We start from the raw sequence: 17,469 nt of genomic DNA on the forward strand, positions 1-17,469 counted from the left end.
CATTGGGCCTGGATTCAAATCCTGGCTTGGGCAAGTCACTGAACTTCAGTTTCTTCATCAGTAAAAAAAAAAGCAATGATCACTAAGGTTTTTTCCTAACTTTAAATCTATGATCTTATGGATATTGTTTTATGATCATGAATTCTCTTCAACATTACTATAATTCATCCCAAGGAAATAAATCAGACCAAAATAGTTTAAATTAGGATTTATATGCCAAGACTTAAACCCCTCAGAGACTATATATCAGTACATCCAGAATAACAACTGAAATATGTAATCAGCAACCATTCACCTGAATGAATGTGACTATGTGTTACTTAGTTCTCTTTGGAGCTGTTGTTAGCAGATGAGAGGAGCTCAAACCACCAAAGCAATGCTCCCTAGTCTCAGAAGACTTTATTGCCTAGATTAAAGATACCTATGAGTTTGTGGAGGACACATTCTACTTAACCAGCTCTTTACCTGCTGTCCAAGGAGCATTTCTGTTGGGAATCCAACCACCTGTTCCTCTGAGTGTTGCTTTTTCTCATGCTGAGGTCTTTCTGATGATGACTTGTCCTGCGTGGCAGCTGGATAAAAAAAGCAATGGTTCATTGTCAACTGTGCCCTCTAAGTAAGTAGATTCCCAAGTTTTTAAAAGTTAAAAAAAAACGAGAGGGGGAAGGCATGCCCAAGAAGGAATCAGGATCCACTTACCTACTATGTGGAAGACACCATCATCATCCCGCTTCACCACAATATGCTCCAAGGTCAGAATGACAGGGACAGGTCCTGGGGATGTGGGGTAAATTGGGGGGGTATCATCCTATAGAAGGGGAAAAACAACCATCTGATGTCCCCAGTCAGGTCCTGATAGGCTAGATAATTCTGCCTTGACCCTCTGGAGCATCTTCTTCCCATGAAGCTTGAGCTTTCACATGTATAAATTTCTTACAACATTCTCATTTATATAAGGGGCAGGAATGATTCTCCCTTAGTTTACAGAAGGTCACACAACAAATTAGTGACAGCTAGAATGAAAAACAAAGTTTTTTGATTCTGAAGGCCAGGGTGCTTTGCCAAAGAAAGGAGATTTGGTGAATCTTAAGCCTTAACTTCCACTACCAGACAAATTTCTCACACAGCCCATTCTCATTCACTCAACAAATATGTATTAAGCACTTTCTCTGAAAATCACAGAATCATTGAGAAAAACAAAAAGTTTTAAGTCATGGTCCCTACCTTCACGAAGCTTAAAGTCTAGCAGGGATATAAGACACCAAAACAGGGATAGTTATAATATGTAATATTACATGAAAAGTATACTTACTAGACAATACAGTACTATATGATACCTGAGGAAGATTGTGGAAATCACTACACTACCTGGCTAAGGATCTCTGGGTTGAATCATTTAGGCCTGTGATCAACAAAGGCCCCCAGAGCCAAAGAAAATGAGAAGTTATCCCTCACCTTCAAGGTAACATTCATGTTCAAGAGTTCAATTTGCATTGGGATAATTACAGGAATCTCTTCATCCTCCAAGAAGGGCCCCAGGCCAGAGAGTACTGAAGTAAACAATTCCAGACTGCCACCACGTAGCAAGAGGTGAAGGAAACCATTCTTTGTAGCCAGGGGAGAGTGAACAGCTGCACATGGTCCCAATTCGAATCGGAGGCCCACAGCTGGCTTGGTCTGGCTAGTATTCAGAGCTGGGGACTCTGGTAGGGAACACAGAAAGCAAATCATTCATCCTATCCTCAAGAAATAGTAATGTGGGAGCAATACTTAAAATACAGAACCTTTTGCTACCTTTTGCTAATAAGATCTCTTTCTCAGAATTTTGGTTTCCTCATCAATACAAACATATCCAAGAGAAACCAACATATCCTCACTTATCCTACATGTTTAAGTTTCCTTTTTTTAAAGGGAAAATGAATATTTAGGGATGGATCCTAGATGCTGAAGAAGTTGAGAGTATAGATGCAGATGACAACAGAAATGCAGACTAAGACGAGCCTATACCTGATGTGTGTTCTAATCTTCAAGGTAAAAGAACAACATGATAAGGAATGAAATTGGAAGCCCATTAAAAATACAGATATGTTTTGGCCACAGAAAGATACCATCATTTTCCAGCTAAAAAGACACCTCCCCTCTAGAAGGCTCTGGAAACACACCTTCCATAAGAAAAGATATCACAGTGTACATACAATGATAGAGTAATTTGGATTTCATATTCATTAACTCATTTGATATAATCACCCTAAAAGGTAGCCAGAGTAGGCTCTCTTATTTCAATTTTGCAGATAGAAACATGAATATCAGAGAAATGGATTAATTTCAGAATTAGAAACTATTCAAATGTCCTTTGTTCTAACTCATTTCATAAGAAAAATGGGCTAATCACCCACCAGTCAAATTCTACCATGTACCTTAGAACATGAGTCACCACTTACCTGGGCACTGCTCATGCAGAAACTGCCACAGTCTCACAATGCCCAGCTGCTGGAGGGTTAGTTCCTCTGCCTGCAGAGCCACAGTGAGGTCCTGATCTCGTGTTTCAATACCAAGAGCTACATGGTTTACCCTTAGGACCAGAACTGACACCTGTAAAAAGATCAAGGACTGAGACTTGTTGCAACCAATGCTAATGGTCTATTCCTTACCCTTGAAGAAGAAATGAAGGACAACTAACCGGCTGAAGAATAGAGTCTCTCTTGCTAGGTGAAACTGAGCTATTCACCTCTGGAGATATTAGGCCATCATCATTTATTCTGGGGCTCTCTTGATTACCACTCTCCAGTATTGGTAGGAATTGTTCTGGAGGTATTAAGTCCAATCCAGATTCTGTACAAAAAAGTTAAGTATTTGGAAAGTGATCCAGGGGGGCCCAGAAGACAAAGGATAAAATCCAAACTCTACTTGAGTTGCTAAATAACTGAATGATAGTGTCTTCTCTCACTAAATCTCAAATTATCCCTTAGTAATGACAACAAAATACTAACCAACAAACACATTTATATTGGTGTAAAGATAAAGTCTGAGGTGTAATTTCAATTTTAATTCTAAGTTTAAAATATGCCATTTTTAAGGTGTTTTTGGTTTTTTGTTTTTTTTAGGTTTTTGCAAGGCAAACAGGGTTAAGTGGCTTGCACAAGGCCACACAGCTAGGTAATTATTAAGTGTCTGAGACCGGGTTTGAAACCAGGTACTCCTGACTCCAGGGACAGTGCTTTATCCACTACACCACCTAGCCACCCCTGCCATTTTTTAAGTTAAGAAAAATTGTTTTATTAAGTTTTAATTCCTGAATCCTGCCATCTTGAATTCATATACTATGATTTGCTAGAAATGAATATAAGCACTAATGAGGACATACATAGATTCCTGAAGGTTCCCCTAAATTCTGTTTTTACTTACCAGATTCCAAAAGCATTACAAAGCTATCACTTCCATCACTGTCTACCGAAAGCCTATCTTCAGGACCACCACCATCTTGGGAGACACCATCAAGAGACTGTTGGGACACTGTCCTCTTTATTGAGAAATAACGAAGCTTGGCAGCTCCTCCACTTGCTGAGGTACCTCCCTCCTCTATCTTGGCCATGGGGTCCCTGCTTTCAAAAATAACATATATAGGGCTAGTCAATATACTTATTCCTCCCAAAGTCATCTACAGTGTCAAGAACTGGACTTCATATATCACCTGATACAAAACTTGGATCAAGACTTTCTACAATAGCTGACAACTTGAATTCACCTTGTCCAGCCCAGAACTTATGTATTTTTCTTATCCTACCTGAAAACTACCTTTTTCATTATCTCTGATACCTTTAGCTAGTCTCAGCCTCTTAGAAGAAATGAGAATATATACCTCCCTCTCCTTTCCACAGAGGAATAGTGAGGAACTTTTGGTATAAAAATGGTACAAAAGTTGCCAGTTATGCTATGTTGGTTTTACTTAACTTTTTTTTTTGTTTTGTTACACAAGATCTAGAGGAGACAGAGATTAGGGAATGGGAGAGGGAGAAAGGATATCCATAAATGTCTGTAATATTTTAAGAAATATATCATGAATATAGTGTGGATGAAACTGTGAACTGATCCTCCTTTTGCTCAGCAATACCACTATTTGATCTGTTTCTTAAGGAGATCAAGGAAAAAGAAAAATAACTTATATGTTCTAAAATATTTATAGGAGATCTCTTTGTGATGGCAAAGAACTGAAAAGTGCTCATCAACTGAGGAAAGGCTAAATAAGCTTTAGTATAAGATTGTGATATACTGTAAGAAATAATAAACAAGTTAGTTTTAGAAAAACAAAGATTTGCATGAAATAATTATGAAATGAGAAAAACCAAGAAAATGTTGAATATAATAATACCAATATCATTTGAAGAGTAACTGAGAATGGCTAAACTATTTGGAAATCAACTACAGAGGACTTATTTATTTAAAATTTTTTTTTGATTTAAGGCAATGGGATTAAGTGACTTGCTCAAGGTCACACAGCTAGGCAATTATTAAGTGTCTGAGTCTGGATTTGAACTCCTGTCTCTTCTTGGCTCCAGGGCTGGTGCTTTATCCACTGTGCCACCTAACTGCCCCCTACAAAGGACTTATGAAGGAGAATGCTATCTATTGTCAGACAAGGAACTAATATATGGAAGTACATGTATATGTATATATCTATATCTATATGTATATATCTATATACACATACAATAAATATCAAATGATGGGTTTCTCTATTGTAGAGTTGGAAGGCAGGAAGGGAGACGATTCAGAACTCAAAATGTACAAAGAAATGAAATATTGTAATTGGGAAATTAAAAAAATAAATATATTGATAAACTTTTTTAAATCCTCACATTTGGGATTGTTCTCCTCAAAATCTGAAAGGCTTATAGAGGTATCCTATCAAATGACAGTATTGCAGCATTGAGTGGTACTAGAGGAAACAATCATTCATCTAACAAATATCTGCCGAGTGAAATTTATAAATTTAGGATGGTCAATTCAACAAATATTTGCTGAAAAACTGAAGACGATATGTAATCAATATTATGAGAGGTACAAAGAGTTTTCAAGTTTAAAAGGAGGGAAGAGATCACTTATGTCCTAAAGAATCAATGAATCACAAGGTGATGCAATGACAAGCACATGAAGTGTATTTGAGTGAGGAGGTACTGTGCTAAGTCATCAGTCCCACTTTCTCCTCCAGATCCATCCAGGTCCAGTGGCCAGATATGAATCAGGATGACTGAAAATAGTTCTGTATGTAAGGCAATGAGGGCTAGGTGACTTGCCCAAGGTCACACAGGGTAGGTGTTCTAACCAAATACCAGCTAATTGCCCTAGGAAATAATATAAAGCACAGGTAACCTTTGTTCTCCTTTGTAGGCAGAAAGCACTCATGCTTCACCTACTTCACAGAAGTGAATGTAGTCCTAATGATAAGCTCTCTAAATAGTATATGTTTTGCAGTCTGTTCATTACTATTAGTTAACAACATGAGTAGCCTAATAATTAACCCCTTACCCTGTACTACTATTCAACCTTCCGTGTGACATATATGTTGCTTCATGTTTTAAAGGTGCACATAAAGGTAGTTCTGGAGCCTAAGATTTAGAGGAAAGGGAGGGGGCATGTGGGCTCATATAGGAAGCAGACAAAAATACTCACTTGGCTGAAGGAAGGAATAACATTTTGTGCATCGTAGAGGTCATCCGATCCCTGCCTAGGCTAAAGGCATCTTTGGTCAATGACATGGCTTCCTTAGTAAGGCCCATGGTAGCATGAAGTGCCTCCTTGGTTGCATCCTTGGTTAAATGTATAGCACTGGCCAACTCTTCCTCTATGTTCTTTACAGGGTTCAATTCACCCTGATTACTCAAAACTGTGTCCCTACTCGCCACCTGTTGCAGTGTGCCAGATACCTGGGTTTTGCTTAATTTTTTAGTCTGGGAGGATTCCACTGATTTATGGACCTCCTCTTCATGCGCTGTGTCTCTCAGATGTAAAGAGGGGTCTTGATCCTGAGGTACTCCATTACTATGAGAAAGATCTGTTCTGTTCTGTAAACTGCTCAGATTTTCAATGCTATTGTCTTCCAGAACCTTTGTTGGGCTTAATGGACCCCTGTCTGAGGAAGCATCAGACTTCAGCTCCCTGTCATCTGAAGGAGAGAGCTCTGAATCTATGAGGCTAGTAGTCTCTGAGCCTGTAGAGCCAGCCTCTCCAGTAGGAGTGGCTGGGTGCATGAGTAAAGCTATCTCAGTGCTAGGGAAAAGTATCCCCATGCAAACTGTCTGGCGCGGTAAAGAAGACCCAGTCATAGCTTGGGTATCCTGAGACAACTGCTCCTGAAGACTCTGAAGTACCTCTTGCAGTCGGAGCAGAGCCAAGTACTGGTAGTGGTTCAGCCTGACTCGAACAGGGGAAGAAGAGTGTATTAACATATGGATATCTGCTGTAGCCTCCATTTCCATTGTGGACCATTTGCTGTCCACACCTCGATTCCCTTCTTTTAGAGCATTTATGACTTCTGGAAGTCCAGAAAGACTCTTCAGATCACACTCTGTCTTTGATCTCTGATGAGATCCAGACTCTGGGACAAGGACCGTGGGCTGGACAGGACTACCAAAACTGGCTGATGGCTTCATCTTTCCCTCTCGGACCAATAGCAGTTTTTGTGCCTGGGCTTGCTGCCAGCAGACAGGCAGACAAATCCAAATAGATAAGGGGAAAGGAGTCACAAAATTCAATGTATGTCCTTTGAAGTTCTCTGTCCCTTCAAAGTCCAGGGATATTTGGGTGAAGTAGATTGACCAGAGGTCCTGGGAAGCCAAATCTTTCTGAGGAAGGAGAGTACTGAACTGGGGAGCACGGGAGTCCATTTGGAAGGCATGATGCAGGAAAAGCATGTGAAGGAGGCTGAATCCACCTGGGGCTTTCGGAAAATGAGAATAGTTGGAATGAAAGAACTCAGTGGCAGCAAAGCTACGAAAGATATTCTGGAGATCTGTACAACTACAATGCAGGGCATGGCGTGTATTAGTGGCAGTCATGCCAGAAGTGGAGATAACAAGGAACTGGGGACGATGCAAGGAAGCCAAGTCTTTTTTCTCCAGAGGGAGGTTCAACTGCAGGAAGAGAGTGAGATATATTTTACAATGGCTATCTAGGCACCTTAACCCCCAGCAAGATTAAATTATAAAGAGACTAACCATGCTGCCAGAAGGCCTTGCTTTTTCACTTGTTTCCCAAAATTATAAATAGTCAATGGACTACTAAAATTAAAAGAGACTTTAAAGATCAACTAGTCCATTTCCCCTGATTTAACAAATGAAGAAACTTAGGCTCAGATGTGTCTATTTTGCCCAAGATCAACTAATAACAGCAGACGCTAGATTTAAATTCAGATCCTCTAATCCCAAATCTTGAGCTCTTCTTCTAATATGCTATTGCCAATTTGATTAGGTGAGCAGACCAGAAAGAACCCAGAAACTGTGGTCAATGGGGAGCAGTAGCTGAGAATTAAGGGACCCAAATTTTACTTTTCTTTCTACCTTCAACTGGAAGGTATCCATAAGGACATCCACATGTTCATCCTGCTGCTTTGAATTCTCAAGTTTGTAGATGGCCTTGAACTGTTCTAGGCTGCGATATAAATCCAGCAAGAAGAGGTTCCCCCAGAGCAAACTGATGGGATCAAGTGTGAAGGTTAAGCCATTCAGCTGCACGTAGAGATTGGGACAGGGAACTGCAAAACAGGAAAAAAACAACTTTCAACACAGATGTGGTCAGATATGATTCATTAAAGATAATATACAATTTGAAATTAGAAAAAAGAGGCTATCCACTTTAAGATTATCAAAGTTAGAGCCCAAGATACAGAAATAAACCTTAACTCATGCAATTATTTGCAGCCAGAAAAACAATATAATGTGTACAAAGGATATAACTCTAATAAATGGGCAGAAACAAAATATAAGAACACTAATAGGACTAGGGCAAAACACAAAAGAAATAAAAGGAAACAGGGACTAGTCTATTGTTAGAGGATGAGCCCTCATCTTCAGGTTGAACTGCTTACCTGGGAGTTCCTGATTATCGGGGAAGTAATACTCTGTAAATTCAATATGAATGGCAGAGACCTGAGTGGGAAGATTGCAGAGTTTTCGACTGCATGAAAGGAGAGTGGATGGCTTCTTCCTTTGCTGTCCAGCTGTAGAAACCTAAGCCAACAGTAGCTATTATTAATATTGACAGAAAAATTCAAAAGAAAACTCAGCTTGGTTGGGAAACAATGTAAATATCACTGCCACCCTTGTCTATGAAAGATAAGAGTCTGCCACAGAGAGCAATATTATAGACATACTCTTTTTTTTTTTAGTTTTTTTTGCAAGGCAAATGGGGTTAAGTGGCTTGCCCAAGGCCACACGGCTAGGTAATTATTAAGTGTCTGAGACCGGATTTGAACCCAGGTACTCCTGACTCCAGGGCTGGTGCTTTATCCACTGCACCACCTAGCCGCCCCCTAGATATACTCTCATAGGAATGATATGCAAATCATTTTTCCATTATTTCAATTATAGTTCAATGTAATCAAATCCAAAGCAAATGCTGAGTGTTTAGTCTATTCAATCAATTCATTGTTTCAGCAAATGCATAGCAGCATGGTATACAAGGAAATCATTCCTAAAAATGGATAAGATTTAGCAATAAGATTCAGAAAGGCAGACCCACTTTCCCAAACAGGCAAAACATTAAACTCCCAAAGTCTTCCTTGTACTGGCTCTTCCAGCGACCTCCCCTGTGTCCGGTAATGAAACATCCATGTCACAGATCTTTCTCACTCCTTACCTGGTGGACATCCAGGTCATCCACACGTACCACCAAACAACTAGAGCGCAATCGGTTCCAGGCAGGGGGCCAAAGTGGAGTGGGGACAGCCTGGCAGTTGCGTAATGGGCTCTTCTCTAGGGGGGTCTTCTGGGGACTGGAGAAAGATTCTACAAAACAGCAAAAGGAAGTTTGGGGACAGACTGGAGGAAAAGGGAGAGTCATAAGTTTACCCAAAATGATAAATGTCACCAAGAAGTTAAAATCCTGAAGACTTTCAACCTGGCCATGGAAGAGAAAACCTCTACCAAAGTATCAAAAAAAAAAAAAAAAACTCATTACACTGGAGACCAAGGCAAGTGATGGCAATCTTCTTTTAGCTATTACAGCTTTCTTTGAAGAAGAATGAAGCTTTAGTGATCCTTCTATGAGCATTAATTTGGAGGTAACTTTCCAGTTATACTAAATCGAATCAGACAACTCATTTCTCCATCTCCACTAGGCAAACAGAGAGGCTAAGGCAATTATCCTCACAACTCACCTGACTTCTTATGGAAAGATAAGTCTGTCCCCAGATGCAAGGAAGATTTCAGATCTGCCTCTTCATTCCATTTTTCTATCTTGCTTTGAAATTCTGTCACCAGCTTCTGAGCCCACTGGCCTCGGGTCTCCATGGCTTCACAGTACCTTACCCAGTGCTTACAATTCTCTCCTATAAAACAGATGAGAAAGAAGCTTTCAACAAAACATCCAGGTCAAGGAATCTTTATTTTCTTTTATTTTGAAGCTAATGAGATAGACTCAGTACAAAAATCTGTTCTCCAACACTCCTAGCCACCCCCACTCCTTGCAACCATTAAGTGCCCAAGTTGCCTTACGGTGTCAAATGAGATTCTTTCTCACTACTGGGGCCTTGGGAAAAACCAACTACTTCCCTTCCACCTTCCATAACCAACATCACTATTTCAGTCAGTAGCATCAATCAATTGTATTTTCTATGCACATAAGCAAAGTTATCTTTAACTCTCTTTTCCTATATCTTTCATATCCTATCAGTTTACAAGATCCATTGATTCAATTTTGCACCATCTTATGAATCTGTTCTTATCTTTCTTCCTATTATTTGTTTTTCAAAGAGTCTGCTCTGTTCTAGTTTTCTTTCTTTTTAAGTTATATAATGCCCTTCCATCCTCCCTTCCCACACCCCATGCTTCAGTGGTGAACAGTCAGGTGAATATTGTACATATACATTTGTGTTTAACATGTTTGAAGATTAGGCATTTTCAGTATGAGGAATTAGAATTAAAGCAAAAGAAAGAAAACCATGAGATAGGAAGGAAGAGAAATAAGAAAAAGAAATTTTTTAAAAAGGTTAAAAAATGTAGTGTTCATCCAGATTCTGTAGGGGTTTTGGGGGGTTTTGTTTTATTTTTCTTCCTTTGGATGGGGATAGCATTGTCCATAATCAGTTCTCCTAGTTCTCTCTGAACTGAGAGAAACTTTATCCACCAAGCTGATCAACTCACAATGTTGTTGTTAATATGTACAAGGTTCTCTTAGTTCTGCTCCCTTCACTCAGCATCAGTTCCTGTAATTTGTTCCATGATTCTCTAGTTGTCAAGTCTATTTCCTCCTGAATCATTATGTTCAACTTCACAAAATAATTATGCTTAGATGTAATTTGTTTGCTTTTGCTGTTGCTTAAACTTGCTTTTTTTTCTTATTATATTAATAATATTCACACAGCTAGGAAATTTGCCAGGCTACATTTGAACTTAGGTCCTCCTGACTTAGAACAACACTCCACCCTGTTCCATCTAATTGCGTATAATGGGGAGCCATGATGACTGAGATTCTTGGTATGGGATCTTTCTTTGTCTTTTTTCTTACAGGGACTTAACTGCTGTAGTTCTATCTGAAGGGTAGAACAGTCTGTAACTACCTCCTAAAGAGATCAAGTAAAAGGTGCACAAAGTGAAGACTGAAACAAGGAATCCAAAGAGATTATAACACTTGTGGCTACCAACCATCTACCTCCTGTTAAGACTTAAACTCCTTTTGTTTTTGCAATTGCCCCTACATGAAGGTTATAGCATCAGGTGAGGGGCAAAGACTGCATGGAAACAGAGACTAGCAGGGAGATATCAGTGTAGGCTTTTGCTGTTTTTGTTTTATAGGATTTCTTTTTCTCTTGTTATTCTTTAAATTAATTGTATGCATTCCTTATTCTTTTTTTTTTTTTTTTTTGGTTTTTGCAAGGCAATGGGGTTAAAGTGGCTTGCCCAAGGCCACACAGCTAAATAATTATTAAGTGTCTTGGGCTGGATTTGAACTCAGGTACTACTGACTCCAGGGCTGGTGCTCTATCCACTGCGCCACCTAGCCGCCCTGTATTCCTTATTCTTGAAGTGGTAAGGGAAAGTTAAATGCAAACTTCTACTTAACTGTACTGCTAGAAATCCCTGAGCCAGTCTTTGAAACCCAAAAGGAGTACTACCTACTCCAGAAAATCTTTTCTGATCTTATCAGCAGACAATGTTCTTTCTCTTTAGATTTCACATAATAATTTCTTTATATCTTTTTAATATCTTTAACATGAATTACTATACATTTTAGTTATCTGTGCTTTTTTTGTCACCTCCCCTTACATAAAATCCATGAAGCCAAGTACTATCAAGGACTTTTTTTTTTTTAGGTTTTTGCAAGGCAAATGGGGTTAAGTGGCTTGCCCAAAGCCACACAGCTAGGTAATTATTAAGTGTCTGAGACTGGATTTGAACCCAGGTACTCCTGACTCCAGGGCCAGTGCTTTATCCACTGCGCCACCTAGCCACCTCAAGGACTATGTCTTATGTAATCTTTTTACTTCCCTTGGCAGAGTAAAACATTGCTCTGTAAAAGTAATAATTATGGATGAAATTTTGCTAAATTTATTCTGAGTGAATCTGTCCAAGATCAGCTGAAGCATCATAGCACATTTTTTACCATTCTCACTTTTCACTGTTATCTGCCAACAGACAATTTATATCAAATCTCTAGAAAAACAGTAAAATGCTTTCTTGAGGAGGAAATCTAAAATAGTCCTGTGAGCTATAAAAATGAAAATCCAACTCTGACTCTCCCAAATATTAAGGGCTAAGGTCTAAAAACTGAGGCTCCATCCTCTGGTCATACAGCAATGCCACCAGCAATGCAGTAGTTCCTTCTCTGTTCAAAATATTCATACCTGCCCAGTGGAAAGGATAGTAGTCAAAGGCCATTTTTCGGAAGGTAAGTTGCATGGCACCACCCATCACTCTGTTTGTTGAGTCCCCTAAAAGAGAAGATTATAGATTATTAGCTTAAGATAGCCAAAAAACCCCCAAAATTCTACCTGAAAGGGATTCAAAGTCCATTCAAGACACAGGTCCAATGTCCTACTGATATCCTAGGAAGAGTAAAGGAAACATTTTTCAGATGATCTGCAAAAAATTGACTCTGGTCCTTTGAGGTACATTACTGAAGAATAAAAAAAAGTTTAGTTCCAACTTATCATTCCCACTGCAAATGAATCCCAGACTAGCAGAGAAATAACAAACTCAATGATAATCCTAATTTTGGGTTCTCCATTTGATATTCTGTGATTTTGGCTGACCATTTTTTCTTTGTTTTTTCCTTGTGAATCATATCCCCCAACTACAACACTGCTAGTCACACCATTTTCTTTCTTTCTTTCTTTTTTTCTTTTTTTTTTTAGGTTTTTGCAAGGCAAATGGGGTTAAGTGGCTTGCCCAAGGCCACACAGCTAGGTAATTATTAAGTGTCTGAACCCAGGTACTCCTGACTCCAAGGCCGGTGCTTTATCCACTATGCCACCTAGCTGCCCCACTATGCCACCTAGCCACCCCATAATCACACCATTTTCATATAATATCTTGGGGTATCAGAAGTTTAGGTATAACCAAAGTCCAAGAAAGTTAGAGTTAACTCTCATGTCTTTCTCTTTGGACCTCAGATTTTCTACAATGATGAATAATTCTATAAATAAACAAGAATCAAAGATTTAGAGCTGGAAAGAAGCTTAGAGGCTATCTAATCCAAGATGTTCATTTATAGAGAAAGAAAATAAGTCCTGAGAAACTGACTCACTCAAGGTAGATGAGTAGAAGAACTGATATTAGAAGCCAAGTTCTCTATCTCCAAATTTGGCATGACTTCATTGGACTATTGTATCTTTCAAAAGAACTAAACATTCAGAAAAAAAACAAATCAAGAAGTATTTGTTAATTATGTTCTATGGAACATACACTATGTAAGTGCTGGGGATAAAAAAGGTAAAAACAGTATCTGCTCTTAGGAAGTTTACAATCTAATGAAGGAGACTGTGATTAAACAAATGTAACTATGTATAAACAAGATACATACAAAAGAAATTTAAGATAATCTTAGAGAGAAGGCAACAAAGGAAATCCAAAAAAGACCTCTTGTAGAAGATGGAGCTTTTTTTTAAATTTGTAAGAATCAAGGGGAGCAAGGAGACAGAGGGGAGGAAGGAAAGCATTGAAGGCCTGGAGTAAAGTAAGTGAGAATGAGCAAAGTTGGCAGATGAGATGCCGAGTGAAAGAAACAAAACTGAAACCAACATCACTAGATTACAGAGTGATCAAACAGACATTTATCAAACACCTCCTTGTTCCAGGCACAGTGCTAGGTAATAGAAATACAAAAGAAGGCTGAAAAAAGTCTTCTTCTCAAGGACTCACAATCTAATGGGAAAGACAATATAATATGCAACTAGGTGGAACAGGATGGAGACAAGACAAGATAATCTTAGGAGGGAAGGCTCTGAAATTATAAAGGGAATCAGGAAGGAGCAAGAAAGGAAACAATCACTGGCTTTGTGCCTGTTACTCTACTAATGTGCTTTATAATGATCATCTCATTTGATCTTCACAAACAATTTTGGGAGATAGATAGTGAAACAACAGAGGCTAAGTAATCTGACAAGACCTGACCCATATTTGAGTTTAGGTCTTCTTGACTCCAGGACAGTCTACCTACTCTGTTACCTTGCTGAGAAGGTACTGAGTAGGGTGGTGACCTGGTCAGACCTACACATTAGAAAAATCACTTTGGCAGCTGAAAGGAAATGATTGAAATAGGAAGAAATTTGAGGAAGAAACTCTAAAGAACTAACTTTTGTTCCACTTCTCTTTCTACTGCTTCCACTAGATGCTGACCTTAGGGAGATGATACCACTTCCATCTTAAAACAAGCAGAGTCTGAGATTTCAGTGTACATTGGTCTTTAGTAATGCTTGGGGTCATGTCTCCTCTACTATGAAAAAACCCTCACTCAATCCTTTCACCCTCACTACTTTTGCCCAATATCTCTTCTGTTCTTTGTAGATAAATTCTTTAAAAAAAAGTGAAGTACAATAATGTTTCCACTTTCTCTCCTCTCATTCTTTTAAATGCTTACAATCTGGCTTTCACTTTATCAGTCCACTGAAACTTCTCTCTCCAAAGTTACTAATGATCTCCCAGTTGCTAGATTCATTGGCCTTTCTTCAATCCTCATTCTTGACCTCTCTTTGGATTTTGACACTACTGATCACTTCTTTATTGGACAGGAAATTAGCTAAATAAAGTAAATTTTGAAAAATATCTATTTACAATAAACCTTCCTGAAAATCTGAAGTTTTTACTAAATTTCAGATATAAAAAAACCTCTTCAATCCTATTTCTATTTTAAATTAGAAAACTGGGTTTTTTGGGAAAAGTACAGAGATTTTTTAAAACTCTTGGCCAATTTCATTTTAATTATTATATGAACTCAATCAAGTGGTAGAAATGCTTTTCTTTAAATGGAAAAGTTAAGGGATACAAAGAATTTTGATTCATTGCTTTTAGAGTCATCTTCCAAGCAAAAAGAAGCCTGAGAGGTTTTTGGTTTTTCTAAAACACTCAGTACATAACTAGATAGAAGTGAACAAGTAGCAGGGCTATAAACAGGAGCACTTTCCCTACAGAATAAGAAACATTGGGCATTACACAAAAAAGCAAGGTGGAGGAGAAATAGAGGGGATGTAAGCACACTGCAACAAAAGGACTCTACAGAGATGGAATAAAAGATGTCATAAGGAAATGTAATGAGTAAAAGGAGACAGGTTCATCACATGATTAGAACAAGAGATGACAGGTGGATTGTCAGAAGAAATTGTGGGAGGCCCCTGTGTGTATGTGTGGGGAAGGGGGTCTCCCAATGATGAGATTGTGACAAAAATGTTTCAGAATGGGCAGTCATGGATGGGTCTCAATCTCTGGGATGTTGGGAATTCTCCAAATCAATGAGTTCACAGACCTATTTGAGTATCTGAGGTATAAAAAAACCAATGTATTAATGAAATAAAATGCAATGAATTCCAAAATACATAAAAATATTATGAGAGCACAGCAAGAAAGCTACTCATACCAAGATTATTTGAAAGTGAATTACAAATCCAGAACTTGCAATGACTACTTTTTTTAAGCTATGAGAATTTGATTTATTATGATGATTTTCTAGACATAAGAAAATGATGGAGAATATGTTAATAAGGCAGTTTAAACTTAAAAGCATGTCATGCATACTTTTTTTCTCCCTGGAGAGCCAGTTGTTAAACATTTAGAAACATCCAGACACACCTAACCTAACCACCACTACAGATCCCAATTCTTCAATTAGGTAACATTCTTTGTGAAATCCTAGCTCCAAAAATATTTAACATCTGTTGGTCAGCCTGATCCATGGCCCTCTCAGAACTACAGTGGACTCCTTTTGGAATGATAGCTGAAGAGACTCTCACAAATTCCAATCAAAGCTAGTGTCAGACCAAAGAATATGGGAAGGGGAATAATGTATAACAGGGCTGGACATAACTTTTGTTCCACTTTTGCTCTTTCTACTATTTTGTATAGTCTTTAAGAATCCCAAGGCTGCTTTCTTGGTACAATGAGATATTGGAGAACTCCAATAGAGGAATATTGAGAATATTAAAACATCCTTCACCCAAGCACACTTTTCAATGTGTCTCTAATATATAGAGTTCCCTTTACAGTAAAGTGACTTTATTAATCCCATTTTAGAGATGATAGAATTAGCAAGGCTGAGAATGATCTAAGTGGATATGATCAGCTAACAACAGAGCAGGGACCAGAATCTTTATTTTGAGAGTGAGCACCCAAGACCCCCTACTGGGCTGCATGTGTAATACTTCCATGAAATAAATTAGCTTCAGCCCAACGCTAATAGGCAACTGGGTGACTAAGTGGAGCACCAGGCCTGGAATCAGGAAGACCTGACTCCAGATCTAGTCTCAGACACTTAACATGATCTATATGAACTTGCAATGACAATAATTGAACTTTTCTCACACTTGACACTAAGGGAAAAGGAAAAGAATAGCACAGTTTTAAAAAATATTTATAATATAATACTATGTGTACTAATAGCTCTCACTGATGTCTTATATCCTAATAGACAGAGAGATCCTTAAGGTCAGGGAACTTGTCTAATCTCAACAGTGCAGGTCTCTCAGGCTGCATGGGGTAGCCCTCTGATAGGAAGATCTGATTTCAAGTCCTCCCTGACAGATACTGATATGTGATCTTCAGTAGGTCACCTCACATCTAAATTAAGTGGCCCTGGAGGTGCTTTAAGACCAGAAGTTACAGAAGATATTTCCATCAATAGAGAGACCTCCCTACATCAAAGAAATTAGGTTCATATCCAAAAACAAAACAAAACAAAAAACTTCCCCAGGCCCTAAGATAGTGTTCTGTATATAGTAAGCACGTGATAAATGTTTGCTTCTGTTATTATTGTATAGTAACAAAGAGAAATTTGAAGAGGGGAGTACTATAAGAAGGAAGGTGCTGAAGTGGAAATCTTTGAATGGCTAGAATAGCATGGAATACTGAGCTTAGAGAGCTGGGATGGAGAATGGGAGAGAAAGCTGTTATGTAAGAAGTAGGGATTAGAAAAGGAGAGCAAGAGAGGTTTTCTATTTTGAAATGTGGAAGCTGAGTCTCTCCTTCCTTCTATACTAAACTTCTAGTTCATTATTCGTATAAACCTTACCTAATAGTTAGAAGTAAGAGGAAAGGAAAAATGGTGAACGGACAGGAGATACTTCCAAGGGACAACCCAAGATTAGCAGTATATAGTAACCAAAGTTTGTCCAGGAGTATTTTATGCTACATACAAACAAAATCAATTAGCAAGAACTGTACTTCATAATCAAGAAAACTACTTTTTTTAAAATCAGAAACACAAGTTAAACTCAAGAAGTTTTATTAAAGTATTTCCTCTGTAGCTCCAGAGCCCCTGTTATGTTCCGGCAGTTGGTTTCTTCTGAACTAAAGGTATCCATAAAATTTGGAGTTACATGCCTAGTGTCAGATCCTACCTGGTTCTCGGGATTGGCTGTCATCACAAATGTGTAAATCCAAGCGCGAAATAAGCAGGTGATAAGATGATTCCTTCACATTAAACTTCTCAAAGTACTGGCTGATACGGCTGTTGCTAACATTGCTCTGACCACTACCAAATGTATGGCTCCAAGAATGATGGGCACTAGAAGCAGCAGGTGAAGTACTCTGTAATGTATTAAATATT

General features: G+C 38.5%; 1 protein-coding gene across 4 annotated transcripts in view; it reads right to left on the reverse strand.

Annotated features, from left to right (window-relative positions):
* The window catches only part of BLTP3A (bridge-like lipid transfer protein family member 3A), a 64,041-nt gene that overhangs the window by 310 nt on the left and 46,262 nt on the right, over nt 1–17,469 (reverse strand). For 2 of the 4 annotated variants that reach the window (XM_074236492.1, XM_074236495.1), the window contains 13 exons: nt 17,261–17,450; nt 12,059–12,145; nt 9,374–9,544; nt 8,854–9,002; nt 8,084–8,225; nt 7,557–7,750; nt 5,671–7,130; nt 3,406–3,602; nt 2,681–2,832; nt 2,442–2,592; nt 1,456–1,703; nt 700–808; nt 466–572 (listed from right to left, as the gene is read on the reverse strand). In XM_074236492.1, coding sequence (XP_074092593.1) covers nt 466–572; nt 700–808; nt 1,456–1,703; nt 2,442–2,592; nt 2,681–2,832; nt 3,406–3,602; nt 5,671–7,130; nt 7,557–7,750; nt 8,084–8,225; nt 8,854–9,002; nt 9,374–9,544; nt 12,059–12,145; nt 17,261–17,450 — 3,357 coding nt within the window. The remainder of the gene's footprint in view (nt 1–465; nt 573–699; nt 809–1,455; nt 1,704–2,441; nt 2,593–2,680; nt 2,833–3,405; nt 3,603–5,670; nt 7,131–7,556; nt 7,751–8,083; nt 8,226–8,853; nt 9,003–9,373; nt 9,545–12,058; nt 12,146–17,260; nt 17,451–17,469) is intronic. The other 2 variants (XM_074236493.1, XM_074236494.1) reach the window with 2 other exon arrangements.

This window comes from Macrotis lagotis, chromosome 5 (genome assembly GCF_037893015.1).
Source record: "Macrotis lagotis isolate mMagLag1 chromosome 5, bilby.v1.9.chrom.fasta, whole genome shotgun sequence".
Lineage (NCBI taxonomy): Eukaryota > Metazoa > Chordata > Mammalia > Peramelemorphia > Peramelidae > Macrotis > Macrotis lagotis.